General features: G+C 42.5%; 1 protein-coding gene across 1 annotated transcript; it reads left to right on the forward strand.

Moving 5' to 3' along the window:
- The first annotated feature begins 747 nt into the window (after positions 1-747).
- LOC143955717 (uncharacterized) lies at positions 748-20,177 on the forward strand. Its single transcript, XM_077465834.1, has 7 exons — positions 748-833; positions 12,275-12,392; positions 12,481-12,604; positions 12,721-12,797; positions 12,878-13,078; positions 13,276-13,375; positions 16,318-20,177. The coding sequence occupies exons 3-7, from the start codon at positions 12,520-12,522 to the stop codon at positions 17,538-17,540; spliced, it is 1,686 nt and encodes a 561-aa protein (XP_077321960.1). The 5' UTR covers positions 748-833; positions 12,275-12,392; positions 12,481-12,519; the 3' UTR covers positions 17,541-20,177.
- Positions 20,178-21,488: the final 1,311 nt, after the last annotated feature.

Here is a 21,488-nt window from a genome sequence, read left to right on the forward strand (position 1 = left end):
ATAGGTCAAAGTTCTTTCACAATGTAAACGCATATGTCCGCCACGCGAACAGCGCCAGAAGTCCGCCGGTTTGGCAAATCGTGAACACAAAATTTGCCGCAAACCGACCGCCGGGCGAACCGCAAGGCCATCCCTAATGTCCATCCCTTTATGACTACAGTGACCCCATCTTCTGATGGCTCCCTCCAGCAGGATAATGCTCCATGTCACAAAGCTCAGATCATCTCGCCACTGCTTTCTTGAACATAACAATGAGGTCACTGTAATCCAATGGCCTCCACAATCACCAGATCTCAATCCAATAGAGAACCTTTGGGATGTGGTGGAATGGCTGATTTGCATCATGGATGTGCAGCTGGCAAATCTGCAGCAACTGCGTGATGCCATCATGTCACTATGGACCAAAATCTCTGAGCAATGTTTCCAACACCTTGTTGAATCTATGCCACGAAAGAATGAAGGCAGTTCTGAAGGTAAAGGGGGGTCCAACCCAGTACTAATAAAGTAGCCGGTGAGCATGTATATAAAATCCTGGGCATACAAAATCTATATAGAACTATAGGAATCACCACTTGGTGGGAATGGAGATGACCCCATCTATAGGGCACAAGAACGTGTTCACACTACGAGACGTTTCTCGGGGCTGCAGTTCCTGTGAGCTCCACAAGATGGCGATTTCAGGTCTACCCAGACAGGAAGTCTCTATGGAAAACAGACAGGAAGTCTCTATGGAAGACAGGAAGTGATGCCATGTACAGACAGGAAGTTCAGGGGAAGAGCTGAGTTTCGGAGGCCGTAGAGATGTGACCTTGCTGGGAGTGGCTGCAGAGGAGGTAATAAGATATTATTCTCTATTTACACCCAGTAACCCCCCAGTCATGTCCGTCCTCTTCCTCCATAGTCACTGTGACCTCTTTTATCTCCAGCGGATGATGATACACACATATATAGTGCGGAAATGTAGGTTAACCCATTTAGGGGAAGGGCATTTCCCCACTTAGCGGGCCGCAACATTTCCTTCATTTTTGAGATGTGCCCCATTTCGACCAATGCCATTTTCCCTCTGTCAGCCTATCCTAGCGTATTATGCAACTTTTTAGACCCCCGTTCACTCTGTGATCGCGTTTATGCGCATTTTGGGTGCGTTCTTTTTTTTTTTTCATGTTTTACACATAAGGCCGTCACATTTATCTCAGTGGGCTCACCTAGGCTGTGAAAAATGCGCTAAGGTAGCCCGTGTAGATTGAGTTTTTTTGATTTTGTTTTAATCCCATGATTTGGCTCGTTTGTTTTTCGCACGGGAAAATCTGCTTGCCGCATTTGGGGTGCCATTAACACCGAATGGCCCCTCAAGCAGAAAACTCCCCAAGTGATTTTTGCATTTCTGGAAAAAAAACGCGGTAAAAAGGTACATTGCGCTTGCAGCGTCATTGATTCTTAAATGGCCAAACGCTTTAAAATGTTCATTGCAAAAATGCACGAGGCTCAGTACCAAGTAAGAAGTAGGCAGGAGCTACGCTGGCGCGTTGGTTGTATGTTGGGCAGCCCATTCAAGTTAAATGGCTGCTCTATGCTGTAGCCCAACAAACGTGCAAAAATAGTGAAAAAAAAGTTGCATCGCACAGGTGTAAATGGGGCGTAAGTTGTAGAGGATGCGGGTTTAGAGGACACCTACAAGTGTAGTTTCTGGATCTTTTTCATCTTGCATATGTGCACCAAGATCACATTCATTGGTATGAGGAGAGTCGTATTTGGTATCACCAATGGAGGCCACTATGAGTACGACTTTCAAAAGCAACGAATTGGACTCGTGTGCGCAGAATGAGGAGGACCTGGTGGGAATGCTTTCTGACACTGAGCTGGTGGGCTCTGGGCCCACTGACGACCATTGGATTGAGGATGAAGGTTTTTTTCGGGTGGTAGGGGGGAGGAAGTTATAAAGGTACAGTTGTCCTTTAACCTCATAGCAGATTTTAATGTTTATGTCTTTATTTTAGTAGTTTTTTAATTTGGAATAATGTGACTTTAACATATTGTAATATTTGGGGGTTATTTTAGCTTAAAGGTAGAGCTTACCAGTGAGCTGAGTCCACGCCAGATATGCCGTTTTAAGGGCTTGTAGGCCCACTTTTATTAAAGAAAGAAAAGTCCAATAACAAAATAGTTGCCCACACAGGGGTTTCAGTTATCCACAGCAATAATGTACGTAGAACCAAAAATACCAAGCCACCTGGCTCTCTTTAGCAGCACTGCTGCTCAGACTTCTGCTGCAGCCCTCTTGGCTCTTTAACAGAGTTCCTGTACACCCAGTACCTCAGCACTCTTTACTAGCTTCTTTTTCAGCCCACACCTGAAGTCCAAACCTGAAGTTCACCTTTCAGGTTGGGAGAGGTGTTTTTCTATACCTCCCAACTGTGGAAACTGGGAAAGAGGGACATCCCTTTGTGTAGACGATCCGGATCTGCTGTTTAAAGAACTGATCTTACTTCTTTATTCCCAGTCGTTGGCTCTAATGGCATGGTAGTTGATGTTGAGGTTCTAGGGGATGGACATTGCGATGGTTGTTGATGTTGAGGTCATGAGGGATTGACATTGCAATGGTTGTTGAGGTTCTGAGGATTGGACATTGCGATGGTTGTTGATGTCCAGGTTATGAGGGATTGACATTGCGATGGTTGTTGATGTCCAGGTTATGAGGGATTGACACTGCGATGGTTGTTGATGTCCAGGTTATGAGGGATTGACATTGCGATGGTTGTTGATGTCCAGGTTATGAGGGATTGACATTGCGATGGTTGTTGATGTCCAGGTTATGAGGGATTGACATTGCGATGGTTGTTGATGTCCAGGTTATGAGGGATTGACATTGCGATGGTTGTTGATGTCCAGGTTATGAGGGATTGACATTGCGATGGTTGTTGATGTCCAGGTTATGAGGGATTGACATTGCGATGGTTGTTGATGTCCAGGTTATGAGGGATTGACATTGCGATGGTTGTTGATGTCCAGGTTATGAGGAATTGACATTGCGATGGTTGTTGATGTCCAGGTTATGAGGGATTGACATTGCGATGGTTGTTGATGTCCAGGTTATGAGGGATTGACATTGCGATGGTTGTTGATGTCCAGGTTATGAGGGATTGACATTGCGATGGTTGTTGATGTCCAGGTTCTGAGGAATAGACATTGCGATGGTTGTTGATGTCCAGGTTCTGAGGAATAGACATTGCGATGGTTGTTGATGTCCAGGTTCTGAGGAATAGACATTGCGATGGTTGTTGATGTCCAGGTTCTGAGGAATAGACATTGCGACGGTTGTTGATGTCCAGGTTCTGAGGAATAGACATTGCGACGGTTGTTGATGTCCAGGTTCTGAGGAATAGACATTGCGATGGTTGTTGATGTCCAGGTTCTGAGGAATAGACATTGCGATGGTTGTTGATGTCCAGGTTCTGAGGGATTGACATTGCGATGGTTGTTGATGTCCAGGTTCTGAGGGATTGACATTGCGATGGTTGTTGATGTCCAGGTTCTGAGGGATTGACATTGCGATGGTTGTTGATGTCCAGGTTCTGAGGGATTGACATTGCGATGGTTGTTGATGTCCAGGTCCTAAGGGATGGATATTGCGATGGTTGTTGATGTCCAGGTTCTGAGAAATAGACATTGCGATGGTTGTTGATGTCCAGGTTCTGAGGAATAGACATTGCGATGGTTGTTGATGTCTAGGTCCTAAGGGATGGATATTGCGATGGTTGTTGATGTTCAGGTTCTGAGAAATAGACATTGCGATGGTTGTTGATGTCTAGGTCCTAAGGGATGGATATTGCGATGGTTGTTGATGTTCAGGTTCTGAGAAATAGACATTGCGATGGATGTTGATGTTCAGGTTCTGAGAAATAGACATTGCGATGGTTGTTGATGTCCAGGTTCTGAGAAATAGACATTGCGATGGTTGTTGATGTCCAGGTTCTGAGAAATAGACATTGCGATAGTTGTTGATGTCCAGTTTCTGAGGGATGGACATTGAGATGGTGGTTAATGTCCAGGTTCTAAAAGGATGCCCCTTTGCGAATTTGGACAATGCTGAAGGCCTCTTCTACATCCACTTCTCATAAAGCGTAGTATTGGACTTGGAAGGCTAATATTTGGTGATGTGAGTCAAATTTGTTTCACTTCAGGAGCTTTTCCGTGGGATGAATTTTTTTCTTGTCTTCCAGTGGATATAAGCGAACATATGGCCCTCAGTCATTAGAAAGGATCACATCTCTCCCAATCAGCCATGTAGACAAAGGTGAAGGTGGCTTCAGCCTGCGTGTCTCCGCCAGCATCATGCCCTTGATGCATTTTGCCCCGTCCACCGGGGCTTAGCCATAGTACTTTGGCTAAGCCTTGATGGGCAGGAAAAACATGTCAGCAGCAGGGCATGGTTCTGGTGGACGCACGCAGTCTGAGACCACCTTTCACTTTTGTCTACATGGTTGATTGGGAGAGTGGTGATCCGTTCTAATGACATGAATTAGCCTTTTGGAGCAGTATTTGGATACGCCGGCACCCTGTCTTTCATTGGGTCCAGGGAATCGATCACCCAATGGCCTAAGCAGCGCCACACTCACCAGGTCAAAGGGACCCTTTGAGAAAGTCACGTGGTATGTGACGCAACGCGTCACGGAAGAGTTGAGGTGTCGTTTCGTCACTTCCGGCCGCGGCCGAGACCGGAAGTATCGCTGTTTATGTTTGTGAATTTCCACCCGGCGTACGTTTCGTCGTAAAAAGACTTATTCGTGGGGACCAATAAATAAATCGTAAACCTATACACATTTGGGAACTATGTAGCTGTACATATACTATATATTTCTAAAAGTCTTTGTAGCATCAAGTGTCAAGGGACCCTTTGAGAAAGTCACGTGGTATGTGACGCAACGCGTCAGGGAGGAGTTGAGGTGTCGTTTCGTCACTTCCGGCCGCGGCCGAGACCGGAAGTATCGCTGTTTATGTTTGTGAATTTCCACCCGGCGTACGTTTCGTCGTAAAAAGACTTATTCGTGGGGACCAATAAATAAATCGTAAACCTATACACATCTGGGAACTATGTAGCTGTACATATACTATATATTTCTAAAAGTCTTTGTAGCATCAAGTGTCAAGGGACCCTTTGAGAAAGTCACGTGGTATGTGACGCAACGCGTCAGGGAGGAGTTGAGGGGTTGTTTCTTCACTTCCGGCCGCGGCCGAGGCTGGAAGTATCGCTGTTTATGTTTGTGAATTTCTACTTTTAATGTAAGTGTGGATATTTTTTTATCAATAAAGCCTTTTTAACTGTACTACTCATTGGAGGGCCCCCCCTTACTCTCTTGTATATGACACCGGAGTGCGGATATTGGAGGTGACAACTGATGGTCCAGAGGTTGTTTGTAGAAGAGGTAGAAGATTGTTCACCCACCACCCCCTCAAGCGTGATCCGGTCCTTGGGGACCTATACTAGGGGTGAGAGGCCGGGGGGGAAACGAGGGGTGCACTTAAAGCACTGAAGGTCTAAGGAACGGTGCATATCTCACTCACTATTCACTTTGCATGGATATCATCATCTGTGGAACTGATTGCACATGTTTTTGAGTGGACTGTTTACATTTTTATATATATTTTTTGCACTTTGCATTGGATTTTTCAACTTATTGGAATGTTTTAAGATTGGTCTTTTGAAAAAAAAAATACCGCTTATGCGATTTGCACTTTTTGCACTTATGCATGGACTTATTGATTGATTCTACTTCGTTATATTATTATGTTTGATGCACTTTACTATTGGTATTGATACTTTATGCACTTTACTGGGTCGCACTAGTTTTAATATTTTTAGGCACTATATGAATGTATTATATTAATTTCTTATATTTTCTTATTTATATTATCTGTATTATCTGGATATTACACATTGAGTGATATGGTAGTTAGCGCCACATAAAACCACCCCCCTTCATACTTGTTATTTATAATTCCTCTTATAAATTATGGTATGTTTGATTTATTAGAGGGGTAGATCAACTTTTTCTCACTACTATTGCAATCGATTAACTAATCACTCGTAGGTGTTTATATTTAATTTTATTTATAGTATTTATGTATGTGCGCGGTTTTCTCCTTTTTTATTATTTATTTTAGTGTTTTTATTTCTTATATATTTATAATTATGTTTAATTTGTATGTAGCACCATAGCCCTGTGAGGTGCGACATTTTGTTCTACCGTGTAGCAGAAAGACAATAAAGCTTGACTTGACTTGACTTGATATTGTATAGTTAGTTGGTTGGTTCACTTATATTTTTTATTTGCTGTGTTCTGTTGTTTCGGATGGATACTGTTTCACTTTTAAATAAATCTCACTTATACCTTAAATAATATAAAGGTATTTTAAATGAAAAAAAATAGTGGCGCTGATATCACAATGTAATCGTGAATTAAATACCAAACAGTGTACTAATATACAATAACACCATGTGAATAGCGAGAACCGTAATTAAAAAAAATAAATAAATAAAAAAAATAAAAAAAAAAATAAAAAATTTAAAAAATAATAGACATAGCAAAAAATAAATAGATGAAAGAAATTTCGATAAAATTTAAAGTCCAGTGATAAACTTTTCAAGTGGTTGACTCGGTGATAATTCTTCTATGATAAATATCTTAAAGAGGTTTTCTTCCACCAACACCGTTAGTGACAGTGATTCCGCTCCCCTTAACCACTCCAGCCCCCGGAAGACTTGGCTGCTCAATAACCATGGCCAGGTGATGCGGCGCTGCGGCGCTTTCACTGACAATTGTGCGGTCGTGCGACGCTGTACCCAAACAAAATCAACGTCCTTTTTTTTCCCCCCACAAATAGAGCTTTCATTTGGTGGTATTTGATCGCCTCTGCGTTCTTTTTTTTTTCGCTATAAACAAACGAAGAGCGACAATTTAGAAAAAAAGCAAAAAAAAAAAACACAATGACCTTTTACTTTTTGCTATAATAAATATCCCACATTTTTTATAAAAAAAAAAAAATTATTATTTTTCCTCAGTTTAGGCCAATACGTATTCTTCTACATATTTTTGGTAAAAAAACAAAAAACAAAAAAAAAACGCAATAACGCCCCATACACGCGGTCGGAAATTCCCACGGAAAAAGTCAGATCGGATTATGCTGTCGGAAAATCCGATCGTGTGTGTGGGCTCGATCAGACTTTTTTCTGTCGGAATTTTTCAGACGGAAAAAGTTTGAGAGCTTTATCAGACTTTTTCCCCTTAGATTAGGCCGATACGTATTCTTCTACATATTTTTGGTAAAAAAACAAAAGACCAAAAAAAAAAAAACGCAATAACGCCCCATACTCGCGGTCGGAAATTCAGACGGAAAAAGTCAGATTGGATTATGCTGTCGGAAAATCCGATCGCGTGTGTGGGGGCTCGATCAGACTTTTTTCCTCAGTTTAGGCCGATACGTATTCTTCTACATATTTTTGGTAAAAAAACAAAAAACAAACGCAATAACGCCCCATACAAACAGTCGGAAATTCCGACGGAAAAAGTCAGATCGGATTATGCTGTCGGAAAATCCGATCGCGTGTGTGGGGGCTCGATCAGACTTTTTTCTGTCGGAATTTTTCAGATGGAAAAGTCCGACAACAAAATCCGAACAGACTTTTTTTTTCCCATCGCGTGTAGAGAATTCCGACGCACAAAGTGGCACGCTTGCCCAGGAGAAATTTGGAGACGAAAGCTTTTGTACGTTTTGTACGTTTTTGTACATCACCTCGTTCCCGAACGATCGGATTTTCCCGACAACTTTGTGCGACCGTGTGTATGCAAGACAAGTTTCGGCCAAAATCCGTGGGGGGGGGAAATCAGACGGATTTTGGGGTCGGAATGTCCGGCCGTGTGTACGGGGCATTAGCGTATATTGATTGGTTTGCGCAAAAGTTATAGCGTCTACAAAAATAGGGGAAAGATTTATGGCATTTATTTTTTTATTTTTTTTACTAGTAATGGCGGCGATCTGCGATTTTATTGCAATATTGTGGCGGACACATCAGGCATTTTTGGGACCATTGACAATTATACAGCGATCAGTGCTATAAAAATGCATTGATTACTGTATAAATGTCACTGACAGGGAAGGGGTTAACACTAGGAGACAATCAAGGGCTTAACTGTGTTCCCTAGGTGTGTTCTAACTGTAAGGGGGGATGGGACTGTCTAGGAGGAGAGAGAGATCGGTGTTCATATATAGTATGAACAAACAATCTCTCTCTACTCCCCTGAAAGAACCGGGATCTGTTTGTTTATACACACACAGATCCCGGTTCTCGCTCTGTTGCGAGTGATCACGGCAGCCCATCGGTCATCGCGCCCGCTGGGCACTCACATCGGCTCCGGGCACGCGCTGCTGGTGCCCCTTAGTGGCCAAAAGGCGAATCGACGTAAGATAACAACGTTTCGCCCAGCCGAGCCATTCTGCCACAGTAAAGCTGCGGCGGCAAGCGGTTAAGAAAACGCACTCGCCAAATTTAACCACTTCCCGACCAGCGCACGCCGATGTACGTCGACAGAATGGCACGGGCAGGCATATTGGCGTACAGGTACGTCCAATATTCAATGCCGCCCTGCCATTGGGAGCGCGCCGCCAGCAGCGCGCTCCTGCGCTGGTCGGGACCACCGTGAGTCCGGTCGCGGGACCCGCGGACTCGATTGCCGCAGGCATCCCCGCAATCGTCTCACGGAGCGGCCGAATGGAGGAAATGCTGTGTAAACAACATTTCTCCATTCTGCCTAGCAACTAGTGACGCTGATCTCTGCTCCATGTGATTGGAGCAGAGATCAGTGTTCACTAAATGAAAGCCCAACCCCCCCACAGTTAGTAACACACCCCTAGGAACACTTAACCCCTACACTGCCACCCACTGGTTAACCCCTTCACTGCCAGTGTCATTTACACAGGAATCACTGCATTTATATAGCAGTGATTGCTGTATAAATGACAATGGTCCCAAAAATGTCCGATGTGTCCCCCACAATGTCGCAGTCACAATAAAAATCGCTGATCGCCGCCATTACTAGTAAGAAAAAAAATAATAAAAAATTATTAATAAAAATGCTATAAAACTATCCCTATTTTGTAAACGCTATAACTTTTGCGCAAACCAATAAATATTCGCTTATTGAGATTTTTTTTTTTTTTACCAAAAATATGTAGAAGAATACGTATCGGCCTAAACTGAGGGAAAAAATGTTTTTTTTATATATTTTTGGGGGATATTTATTATAACAAAAAGTAAAAAATAATGTGTTTTTTTCAAAATTGTCGCTCTATTTTTGTTTATAGCGCAAAAAATAAAAACCGCAGGAGGTGATCAGCCAAAAGAAAGCTCTATTTGTGGGGAAAAAAAAGGACGTCAATTTTGTTTGGGAGCCACGTCGCACGACCGCGCAAATTGTTGGTTAAAGCGGCGCGCAGTGCCGAATCGCAAAAAGTGGTCTGGTCTTTGACCAGCAAAATGGTCCGGTCTGCAAGTGGTTAATTAAACTTAATTAGTAATAAAATGAAAAACTCCCATTACTGTGTGGATAGTAGTCATGTGCGATTCGTTTTCGTACAAATTGAAAATTCGTACGAATTTCCCGGAATTTTTATGCCTACGAATTCCGTGCGAAATATGAAATTTCCTTTACAAATTTCGGATCCAAATGCATAACAAAAATTCGTATTTGTTTTACAAAAAGTTAACAAAACTAAAAGTTTAAAACCCCAGGAGGAAGTCAGCACAGCACAGGGATGGTGGGAGCCCCTCATAATAAGCACAGCACAGGGATGGTGGGAGCCCCTCATAATGATAATTTTTTAATAACGAACTTTCGTTATTCTAACGGAAATTTCGTATTTAGTACGAATCCGAATTGAATTTCGTACACGAATTACGAAATACGATTTTTTTTTTTTTCGTACGAAACTAAATGAATTTTTTTTTGGGACGGCGCCCATGTCTAGATAGATGAAGGGGGACACTAATGTGTCAAGTCAGAAATGTCCAAATGTAAAAGGACTCTTGTAAATCATTTCATATTTTCCTTCATATTTTCCTCAGAGCAAATTGGCAAAAAAACTAAAAAATGAATGAATTAATCAGTAAATTGTCCAATAGCAAGTCAATCAGTCGGTTTAGAACGATGTTCCCAAATGATCTAAATTCATCTCAAATCTGCATTTAACCACTTGCTTACTGGGCACTTAAACCCCCCTCCTGCCCAGACCAATTTTCAGCTTTCAGTGCTGATGCACTTTGAATGACAATTGCGCGGTCATACAACACTGTACCCAAATGAAATTTTTATAATTTTTTCCCCACAAATAGAGCTTTCTTTTGGTGGTATTTAATTACAGCTGGGAGTTTTATTTTTTGCTAAACAAACCAAAAAAGATGCAAAATAAAAAATAAATAAAAAATCATGTTTCATAGTTTGTTATAAAATTTTGCAAACAGGTCATTTTTCTCCTTCATTGAAATGCGCTGATGAGGCGGCACTGGTGGGCACTGATAGGCGGCACTGGTGGGCACTGATAGGCTGCACTGGTGGGCACTGATAGGCACAGTTAGGGTGGCACTGATAGGCACAGATAAGGCGGTACTGATGGGCACAGATAAGGCAGCACTGATGGGCACAGATAAGGCGGCACTGATGGGCAAAGATGGGCACAGATAAGATGGCACGGATGGGTGGCACGGATGTGCACGGATAGGTACCACTGATAGATGGGACTGATGGGCACTGATAGGTGGCTCTGATAGGTGGCACTGCTGGGCACTGATGGGCAGCACTGCTGGGCACTGGTAGATGACCCCGATGGGCACGGATATGTGGCATATGAGGTGCAGCACTGTTGTTGAGGCAGATTGTGGGCACTGATAGGTGGTACTGTGGGCAGTGATGGGTGGCACTATGGGCACTAAGGGGTGGTACTGATGGGTGGCACATTTACTATATATATGTTGCACTGGCAGGGGGCAGGTGGGCACTGATGGCTTGGCCGTGATTAGGACTGAACTCCCTTTCACGGCCGCCGGTGATCGGCTTTTTTTTTTCTCCTCGCGCTGTCGGCTCCGTTGTGATCACATAATGAGCTGTCATTGGCTGACAGCTGATCACGTGGTAAGGGGTCAGGATTGACCCCTTGCTTCGATTCGTGATCAGGCGAGTCTCATAGACTCGCTGATCACAGAGCGCGCAGGCCGCTCGTAGTCCCGGCAAAGGAGGTCCGCGCTGTAGCCGTAATTCGGCTACAGCACGGATCCCTAATGGTTAAAAATTAAGAATAAAATACTTGAGGTCCAGCTCAATGTTTAACCCTCTCGGGTAGAGACTTTTTAAAAAAGGAAGATCCATCTCGTTTCCCGTTGGGACAAATCCCTAACCCGAGTTGATCCCCCTCCAAGACGGAAAAAACGCAGTCAATCCCACAGAACTGAAGCAGTGCGGGACCTTGACCGTGCTTTCCTTTAAAGTGTAGGGAGACAATATGATGTCTAAAACCCTTTTTTATATTGGCCAAATTCTCAGCTATCCAAATCATCAGGAGTCGTTTGCTTCTCCCCACGTAGTACAAATATAGATAGACTAATATATATATATATAGACTAGTCCCGGAGTAGCCACACCGATCTGGCTATCCCTGATATGCTGATTCCTGGAGTGAGAGGTACTTAGTAAGAGAGGACCTAAATACCCTCCCAGCAGCCAGCATCAGGTGGAAACTGATTACTGGGTCTGCTAGCTGTTTGGGGACACCTGCTGGTGGATAATGGAATTACAACCCTCTGCCCAGAGAACCACAGTGCCACCTGCAGGTGATCAAGGTCCTGACAAGGAGATTGCTCTCTATGGGCTGGAGGTTGTCCAAGGAGGTTGTCTATCTTTCACCCACAGCTTTTAGTCAGGAAGCGTGACTATCCTTGTGATAAATATGGGCATCCCAGGAAGGGTGTTCTGCCTTCTTGTTCCACTACATCTAGGTGGATGTCTCAGGCCAACGTATGATCTAAAACATAAGCCTCCCCGTTTTCTGTAGAAGCTTATAGTCCTTTGGTCTCAGTACTGCTTCATAAACACTAAACATAATGGGTGTACGAGGGGTTAGAGCCCCTATGTCTGGCCTACAGTTTGTCCTCTTTATAATGTCCAATCCTCCGGTAGATTGTTTAAAAATTGTCATATGACATTGCTGTTGGTGTTTTTCAATACAGAGTTTTCCTGTGAAGTCTGGTGACCAGCTAACATCTCGGTACTTCCACCTCACTGCCTGGCACCTGGAAACGCTAAGAAGATTCTAGAAGTCACCAACGAGATCATTGAACGGGAGAGGTGAGGAGGATTCTGGGAATTCTGGGACATTATCCAGTAACAGACAAGGGATGTGTCTGGATGGTGACTGTATCATTGTGTGTGTCAGGTTCCTATAAGGTGTCAGGATGTCACTGTCTATTTCTCCATGGAGGAGTGGGAGTATTTAGAAGGACACAAGGATCTCTACAAGGACGTCATGATGGACAATCAGCCGCCCCTCACATCACCGGGTAAGAGGAGACTTTATTGTAAAGGAGAGAGCAGTACGGAGGCTCCACCTAGATCCCCCATCATCTGATAAACACATAGAAACAATGTATTCAGTCAGTGTGTGTGTTTCCTACAGATGGATCCAGTAATGGGAACCCACCAGAGATAAGTCCCCGTCCTCCGTATTCCCGGGATCCCGCTCGCCAGGATCAGGTAGGTGAAGAACAATTGTTGGTAGTTACGATTTGTGCACAAGCTTGTTTGTTACAATAAATATTTGATTATATATTTAGAATGGAAACTTCAAGGATTTTAATATAATTATCAAAGAAGAGTTTAAAGAGGAGGATGATGAGTATGGGGTGATGGAGATTTCTGAAGGACACAAGGATCTCAATAAGGATGTCAGGAAGGAGCCAACTAAGAGACGTCTTCGTTCTCGGAATTCCCGGGATTCCACACAGGAAGGTCACCCCATCCCCCACCATCATCAGGTAGGTACAGTTGAAGGTCACACCACCCCCCACCATCATCAGGTAGGTGGAGTTGAGGGTCGGGAACATAAAGTGATTGAACACTCTGACATGTGGAGATGATGTGTGGACTCTACAAGATGATATTTTCTATGTGATCTCACATCATAAATACTTCTATGTTACAGATGTTATTTTCTGCCATTCTGTTGGTTTAGGGTGAAGATCTGATGAAGATGAAAGTTGAGGGTGAAGTAGAAGAGACGTATGTGAGGGATGATCAGCAATATACGGAGGAGGCTGGTGAAATCGGCACAGGTGACCCATCATATATTCTTCTCTTATCTCTGCTCTGTTTGTAGGCAGGGGTCACTCTGTTCTCTCTTTAGGAGATCTGTTCCTTCAAGGAAGGAGAATAATGAGAATAATGAGAATAATGAGTTCATTTGCTTCAGTCAGTATCCTTTAACTGACAAATACGAATTTATCCGAAGTTATGAATTATGCAAAGTAACGAATGCCGCATCTATATAGATAATAAAAATAAAACGTTTTTATTATTATTAATTCGTTCCATTCCATTCGTTTAGATGTGGCATTCCTTATTTCGGATAATTCGTAACTTCGGATAAATTCGTAACTCGTTATGTTCACTAACAGCCAAATTTGAAAGGAAATTCCAATACCTATAGTTTAATAGTTAGTATTAGTCAAGTTATTATTAGACGTGTGCATTTCGTTTCGTTCCGATTCGAAATTCGGACGAATTTTCATTATTCGGACATTCGGATGCATCCGAATTACCGAATTACAATGCTAACGAATTCAACCGAATTCGGCCGAAATTCGACTCACTACCCGATTCGAAATGATTTCAACATGATTCGACATTATTTCAACCGCATTCGAAAATATTTTGTGACCCGATTTTAGGGCCATGTATCTCGGGGTTACTTGGTGCTAGAGACTCCAAATTTGGATATGTTGTAGTGCTGGTATTATTGTGCATACCAAATTTGGAGTTTCTAGCACCAAGTGATGCCGAGATACGTGGCCCCAAATTCGGGTCACAAAATGTCAAGCACTTTTCTGCAGCAGAGAATGACATTTTGTGACCCGAATTTGGGGCCACATATCTCGGGGTCACTTATAGCTAGAAACTCCAAATTTGGTATGCAAACACAATAGTACTAGCACTACAACATATCCAAATTTGGAGTCTTTAGCACCAAGTAACCCCGAGATACATGGCCCTAAATTCGGGTCACAAAATATTTTCGAATGCGGTTGAAATAATGTCGAATCATGTTGAAATTATTTCGAATGCGGTAGAAATATTTTCGAATTTGGTTGAAATATTTTCGAATGTGGCCGATTTTTCGAATTCGGTAGAAAACTAAACGAAATCTGAAAACGAATTTAAGGAAGTTAACGAATATAACTAAATGAAATTAATGAATTAAAACGAAACTAAACTAAACAAATTTTTTCCTTTTGCACATGTCTAGTTATTATTACTGATTATTTCAGAATTTTGGATTCTCGTTTGAATTTTCGTTCTTATTATCAGATTTTCGAATTTCTGGATTTTTGAAGATCTGGGTTTTCGAGTTTTTGAATTTTCAAATTTCCAGATTTTTGAATTTACGAATTTTTGAATTTTCGAATATTTTAATTTACGAATTTTAGAATTTTCAGATTTTTGAATATTTGAATTTTAGAATTAACTAATTTTTGTATTTTCAAATTGTTGTGTTTTCAAATTGTTGTGTTTTCTAATTGTTGTGTTTTTCTAATTGTTGTGGTGTTCTAAGTTTTGTGTTTTTCTAAGTTTTGTGTTTTTCTAATTGTTGTGTTTTTCTAATTGTTGTGTCTTTTTAATTGTTGTTGTGTTTTCTAATTGTTGTTGTATTTTCTAATTGTTGTTGTGTTTTCTCAATGTTGTGTTTTCTCAATATTGTGTTTTCTCATTGTTGTGTTTTTCTAAGTTTTGTGTTTTGCTAATTGTTGTGTAAGTTTTCTCATTTTTGAATTTACATATTTTTGAATTTACGAATTTTCTATATTCTGATACTTCCAAATTAACTAATTTGTGTAAATTCGTTAAAAGAACTAATTCAGAACGAAACGAATTGCACATGTCTACTGTTCACTTGAATCTACCTGATCCCCATTAACCACTTTCAGACCGGACCATTTTGCTGGTCAAAGACCAGACCACTTTTTGCGATTCGGCACTGCGTCGCTTTAACTGACAATTGTGCGGTCGTGCGACGCGGCTCCCAAACAAAATTGACGTCCTTTTTTTCCCACAAATAGAGCTTTCTTTTGGTGGTATTTGATCACCTCTGCGGTTTTTATTTTTTGCTCTATAAACAAAAATAGAGCGACAATTTTGAAAAAAACGCATTATTTTTTAATATCCCCCAAAAATATATAAAAAAAAAAACAATTTTTTTCCCCTCAGTTTAGGCCGATACGAATTCTTCTACATATTTTTGGTAAAAAAATTGCAATAAGCGATTATTGATTGGTTTGCGCAAAAGTTATAGAGTTTACAAAATAGGGGATAGTTTTATGGCATTTTTTATTAATAATTTTTTTTTACTAGTAATGGCGGCGATCAGCGATTTTTATTGTGACTGCGACATTGTGGCGGACACATCGGACATTTTTGACACATTTTTGGGACCATTGCCATTTATACAGCAATCACTGCTATATAAATGCAGTGATTCCTGTGTAAATGACACTGGCAGTGAAAGGGTTAACCAGTGGGTGGCAGTGTAGGGGTTAAGTGTTCCTAGGGGCGTGTTACTAACTGTTGTGGGGGGGTTGGGCTTTCATTTAGTGAACACTGATCTCTGCTCCAATCACATGGAGCAGAGATCAGCGTCACTAGTTGCTAGGCAGAATGGAGAAATGCTGTTTACAACGGCATTTCTCCATTCAGCCGCCCCCGTGAGACGATCACGGGTATGCCTGCCGCGATCGAGTAAGCGGGACCCACGACCGGAATCACGGGGGTCCCGACCGGCACGCGAGCGCTGCCGGCGGCGGTGCGCTCGCGATGGCAGGGCGGCAAATTTAAAGGGACGTACAGGTACGCCCATTTGCCTGCCCGTGCCATTCTGCCGACGTATATCGGCGTGCGCTGGCCGGGAACCGGTTAAATCCCTGGTTTAGGTGATCTATCGATAACATTTTCATATTTTTCATATCAAGAAACTCTCAAATAATCGTCTCACTTTTTTTTCCAGGTTGTAAAATTGAAACCACAGGAGATTTCGGTGGACTTCACAGTGTGGATGGTCAGTGGGATACTTCTGACCCCGAGGAGTTTCGTACCGTGAGGGTCGGCGAGGAACTTCAGCAGGAGACGACATTTTCCTATCCTGAATGTGCGGAAAGTTTGGTCTTTGAACCAGGTCTCTACGCAAATCCCAGTTGTCACGTGGCGGAGAAGCCACATGCCTGCCCCGACTGCGGGAAATGTTTTACCACGAGATCGCTAGTGGTCAGACATCAAAGATCTCACACGGGGGAGAAGCCCTATTCCTGCTCTCAGTGCGGAAAATGTTATTCACAGTCGTCAAAGCTTATCAGACATCGGAGATCCCACACGGGGGAGAGGCCGTTTTCCTGCCCTGAGTGCGGGAAATGTTTTGTCACGAAATCAGAACTTGGCACACATCAGAGATCCCACACTGGGGAGAAGCCGTATTCCTGCCTCGAGTGCGGGAAACGTTTTGCGCAAAAATCCAAACTTTCCAGGCATCAAAGATGTCACTCGGGGGAGAAGCCGTTTTCCTGCCCCGAGTGCGGGAAATCTTACGCGATGAGATATGACCTGGTCGTACATCTAAGATCTCACTCGGAGGTGAGGCAGTATTCCTGCTCCGAGTGCGGGAAAAGTTTTAAGGAGAAGGCCCACCTCTACACCCATCAGAAAATCCACACGGGGGAGAAGCCGTTCTCCTGCCCTGAGTGCGGGAAGCGGTTTACAGAGCTGTATCAGCTTAAAATTCATAACAAAACTCACACGGGAGAGAAGCCATATTCCTGTTCTGAGTGCAGAAAAGGTTTTTCACAGAAGGCCCATCTTTTCAGACACCTGAGCATGCACACGGGGGAGAAGCCGTTCCCCTGCTCGGAGTGCGGGAAGTGTTTCGTCAGCAAATCGCACCTTGACAGGCACCAAAGAATTCACACGGGGGAGAGGCCGTACTCCTGTCCCGAGTGCGGGAAAAGTTTTGCGCAGAAGTGCCATCTTACCAAGCACCAGAAAGATCATTCGAGTGAGAAGCCATACTCTTGCTCTGAGTGCGGGCAAAGCTTTTCGCAGAAGTTGCTACTAGACAGACATTACCGAACCCACTTGGGCGAGAAGCCGTATTCCTGTCCCGACTGCGGCAAATGCTTTCCCTTTAAGTCTTATGTCATCAGACATCAGAAGAGCCACAGAACCGTTAAGGCGCGTTAGTGCCCACGTGGTCTCTTCTAATCTCCGTACTGTGAGGAAAACTTTATTAGAAAGATTACTAAACGCATCAGAGTTCACAAAGTTCTGTCTGGCTGTCTCCTCTAGAGGAGGGAGGGTGGGGCATGCAGTGGCGGCTGGTATTTTTTTCAATACTCCATAGCCACCCCCCCCTTCTGGTCGGTCGGGTCATGGACGGCTCTCTCACCCCCCCCCCCGGGTCGGTCAGTCAGTAGTTGTGGCCCCCCGCACTTACCCCTTATTGAAGGCGCTGGCTTCCTCGCTTCCCCTGCATTTCCTCCCTCCTCCTCCTGGCGGCCAATCCTATTGGATCTCCTTTTCGGCCAATCAGGTGACGGGTCTCAGGTCGCGCTTCCTGATTGGCCGGGAGGAGAATCAGTGGGACAATAGCGAATATTCATTCACTACTGGGTGGACTTCGGGTGCAGTACCTATTTTGAAGCCTATTGGAGCCTCAGGCTCTAATCATGTGCTTAAAAAAAAAAAAAATTCCCCTTATAAATCCATGCATATATAGATTAGGGGGCAAGATGCATAGATAGGAGGGGCATCGCCCATTCGCCCCCTATGGATGGGCCGTCACTGGGGGCATGTCATGGCTTGGTTAATCTTTCTTGCAGCCTTGTCTGTTATCCAACTGCTTTTTAGGACAAGCTAGATATTTCTTTTGGATGAAGGGCAGGGAAGATCAGACTACACAGCAGCAGGGCCTATTCAGTACAGCAGATATATTATGAGCCTGCACAGGCAGCTGCCTTTTTTGCTTGGAGAGCAAAAAAGAGCGAAAAAAAAAATATATACATTCAAACCCATTTCATTCTTTGTAAATTGAGTGATAAAAGGGGTCAAGGAAACAGCAGAGGGCGCCAACTAAGTGCAGTGTATAGGAAGAGACTTTATTAAAAAAAAAAAAAAAGAAGCTAAAAAGTCAATAGGTCCAAAAATATCCATGGCAAAAAATCAATGAGACTGAAGTGATTTCTGCAATAGATACAAGAAACCAGAGGGCTCCAACTGAGTGCAGTGTATAGGAAGAGACTTTATTTAAAAAAAATAAAAGCTAAAAAGTCAATAGGTCCAAAAATATCCATGGCAAAAAAATCAATGAGACTGAAGTGATTTCTGCAATAGATACAAGAAACCAGAGGGCGCCAACTAAGTGCAGTGTATAGGAAGAGACTTTATTAAAAAAATAAAAGCTAAAAAGTCAATAGGTCCAAAAATATCCATGGCAAAAAAATCAATGAGACTGAAGTGATTTCTGCAATAGATACAATAAACCAGAGGGCGCCAACTAAGTGCAGTGTATAGGAAGAGACTTTATTAAAAAAAAGAAAAGCTAAAAAGTCCATAGGTCCAAACATGTGAGACTGAAGTGATCTCTGCAATATATAAACGAAAATATAGGGCACCAACTAAGTGCAGCGTATAGGAAAAGACTAAAAATAAAAAGTCCATAGATCCAAAAATATCCATGGCAGCAAATAAATGAGACTAAAGTGATTTCTGCAGTATATAAAAGAAAGGTGCCAACTAATTGCAGTGTATAGGAAAATACTTTATTAAATATAAAAGCTAAAAAGGCCTTAAGTCCAAAATTATCCATGGCAGTAAATCAATCAGACTGTAGTGATCTCGGCAATATATAAAAGAAACCATAGGGCGCCAACTTAGTGCGGGGTATAGGAAAACACTTTATTAAATATAAAAGCTAAAAAGTCCATAAGTCCAAAATTATCCGTGGCAGCAAATCAATCAGACTGTAGTGATCTCGGCAATATATAAAAGAAACCAGAGGGCGCCAATTAAGTGCAGTGTATAAGAAAATAGTTTATTAAAAAAAAAAAAAAAAAGCTAAAAAGTTCATAGGTCCAAAAATATCTGTGGCAGCTCCTCAATGAGACTGGAGTCATTTCTGCAATATATAAAAGAAACCAGAGGGCGCCATCTAAGTGCAGTGTATAGGAAAATCATAAATTTTTTTAAATAAAAGCTAAAAAGTTCATAGGCCAAAAAATTTCCGTGGCAACAAATCAATGAGACTGAAGTGATTTCTGCAATATATAAAAGAAACCAGAGGGCGCCAACTTAGTGCGGGGTATAGGAAACCACTTTATTAAATATAAAAGCTAAAAAGTCCATAAGTCCAAAATTATCCGTGGCAGCAAATCAATCAGACTGTAGTGATCTCGGCAATATATAAAAGAAACCAGAGGGTGCCAATTAAGTGCAGTGTATAAGAAAAGACTTTATTAAAAAAAAAAAAAAAAAAAAAAAAGCTAAAAAGTCCATAGGTTTAAAAATATCTGTGGCAGCTCCTCAATGAGACTAATGCGATGTCTGCCATGTCTAAAAAACAAAACAAAAACAGAGGGCTCCATCTAAGTGCGGTGTATAGGAAAATCCTTTTTTATTTTTTTAAATAAAAGCTAAATGGTCCAAAAATATGAGATTGAAGTTATCTGCAATATATAAAAGAAACCAGAGGGCGCCAACTAAGTGCAGTGTGTAGGAAAAGCCTTTATTAAAAAAATAAAAGCTAAAAAGTCCATAGGTCCAAAATTATTATCCATGGTGGCGAATCAATGAGACTAAAGTGATTTATGCAATATATATATATATATATATATATATATATAAAAAAAAACAGAGGGCATCAACTAAGTGCAGTATAGGAAAAGACTTAAAAATAACAAGTGGCAACTCACAAGGGTGTATAAGGGTAAGAGCATGTCATCCACCGCTGTTGAGCCTCGATGTGTCTTCAGAAGCCAGGAAGCTGTTGCCGTTGTCAGGAGCTGCGTAGGACACCAGACAGGAAACCGGCAACCCTGGAGACACCTTGGAGGGCATGGACTGCACAAGACTGGAAGTGACATCACACACCGGGGAGGGCCCCAACGTGGGGGGGGGGGCGTGGCTACATGCCTCCTTTTTCCAGCAGTTACGCTCGGAAAACCTGTAGCCACGCTCCCCACGTTTCGGCCCTCCCAGGTGTGACGTCATTTCCTGTCCTGGGTGGCTCCAGGATTTCCGGTTTTGTTTCTGGTGTCCTACTCAGCTCCTGACAGCGACATCTGCTTCCTTCCTGGCTTCTGAAGACACACCGAGGCTCAACAGCTAACCGTAGTGGGTGGATGACATGCTCTTACCCTTTGCACCTTACGAGTTGCCGCTTGTTTTTTTTTAAGTCTTTTCCTATACTGCACTTAGTTGATGCCCTCTGGTTTATTTTATATATTGCATAAATCACTTTAGTCTCTTTGTTTCCTATATACTGTACTTAGTTGGCGCCCTCTGCGGTTGTTTCCTTTATACTGTATAGTGCCCTTCAGGCCCATTGAGGAGCTGCCATGGATATTTGTGGATTTTATGGACTTTTTGGTATAGTCCTACACCCCCCCACAGCACATCTACGTGTATGATTATATTGTAGCTCAGATGTAGGGACCTGCTCCATTCTCGATCATTCCTTGTGATTGATAAAATGGTGCCTTCAGATTGTGATTAAAACATTTTTTTTATTGTATTCTTTTGTCTGAGTGTTTTTGTAGTTTTTGAATGAGCCAACTCTCCGCCTTCTCATGAATCTCACGACGTCTGTGGTAGACTCCAACGATAAGTCCATCAGTTCATAGACCCGTCTATCATTCCTCTCGTAATTCCTCCTCCGCACCATCACCACCTCCAACCACAAGATCCTCTTTTTTCCTCACTTTCACATTTACATCTAACATAGAGAACTCCCCTCCATCTTTTCTACGTCCCGTGTCCCTCTAAACAAGAGGATCGGCATGAATACAAACAGCCCAGTCTTGTGAGGAGTCAAGCCCTGTTTCTGGGACACCAACCACATCTCCAACCACAAGATCCTCTTTCTTCCTCACTTTCACTTCACATCTAACATAGAGAAACCCCCCTCCCATCTTT

The sequence above is a fragment of the Lithobates pipiens genome, unplaced genomic scaffold (genome assembly GCF_037356315.1).
Source record: "Lithobates pipiens isolate NorthernLeopardFrog02 unplaced genomic scaffold, aLitPip1_a1.2 Scaffold_35, whole genome shotgun sequence".
Taxonomy (NCBI): domain Eukaryota; kingdom Metazoa; phylum Chordata; class Amphibia; order Anura; family Ranidae; genus Lithobates; species Lithobates pipiens.

What these genes read in the sequence shown, in the direction of transcription:
- LOC143955717 (XM_077465834.1), top strand. Translation starts at nt 12,520, where the DNA reads ATGGAGGAGTGGGAGTATTTAGAAGGACACAAGGATCTCTACAAGGAC. An exon ending in GCCGCCCCTCACATCACCGG is followed by an intron (nt 12,605 to 12,720) that starts GTAAGAGGAGAC and finishes TGTTTCCTACAG; the next exon opens with ATGGATCCAGTAATGGGAAC. An exon ending in ATCCCGCTCGCCAGGATCAG is followed by an intron (nt 12,798 to 12,877) that starts GTAGGTGAAGAA and finishes TTATATATTTAG; the next exon opens with AATGGAAACTTCAAGGATTT.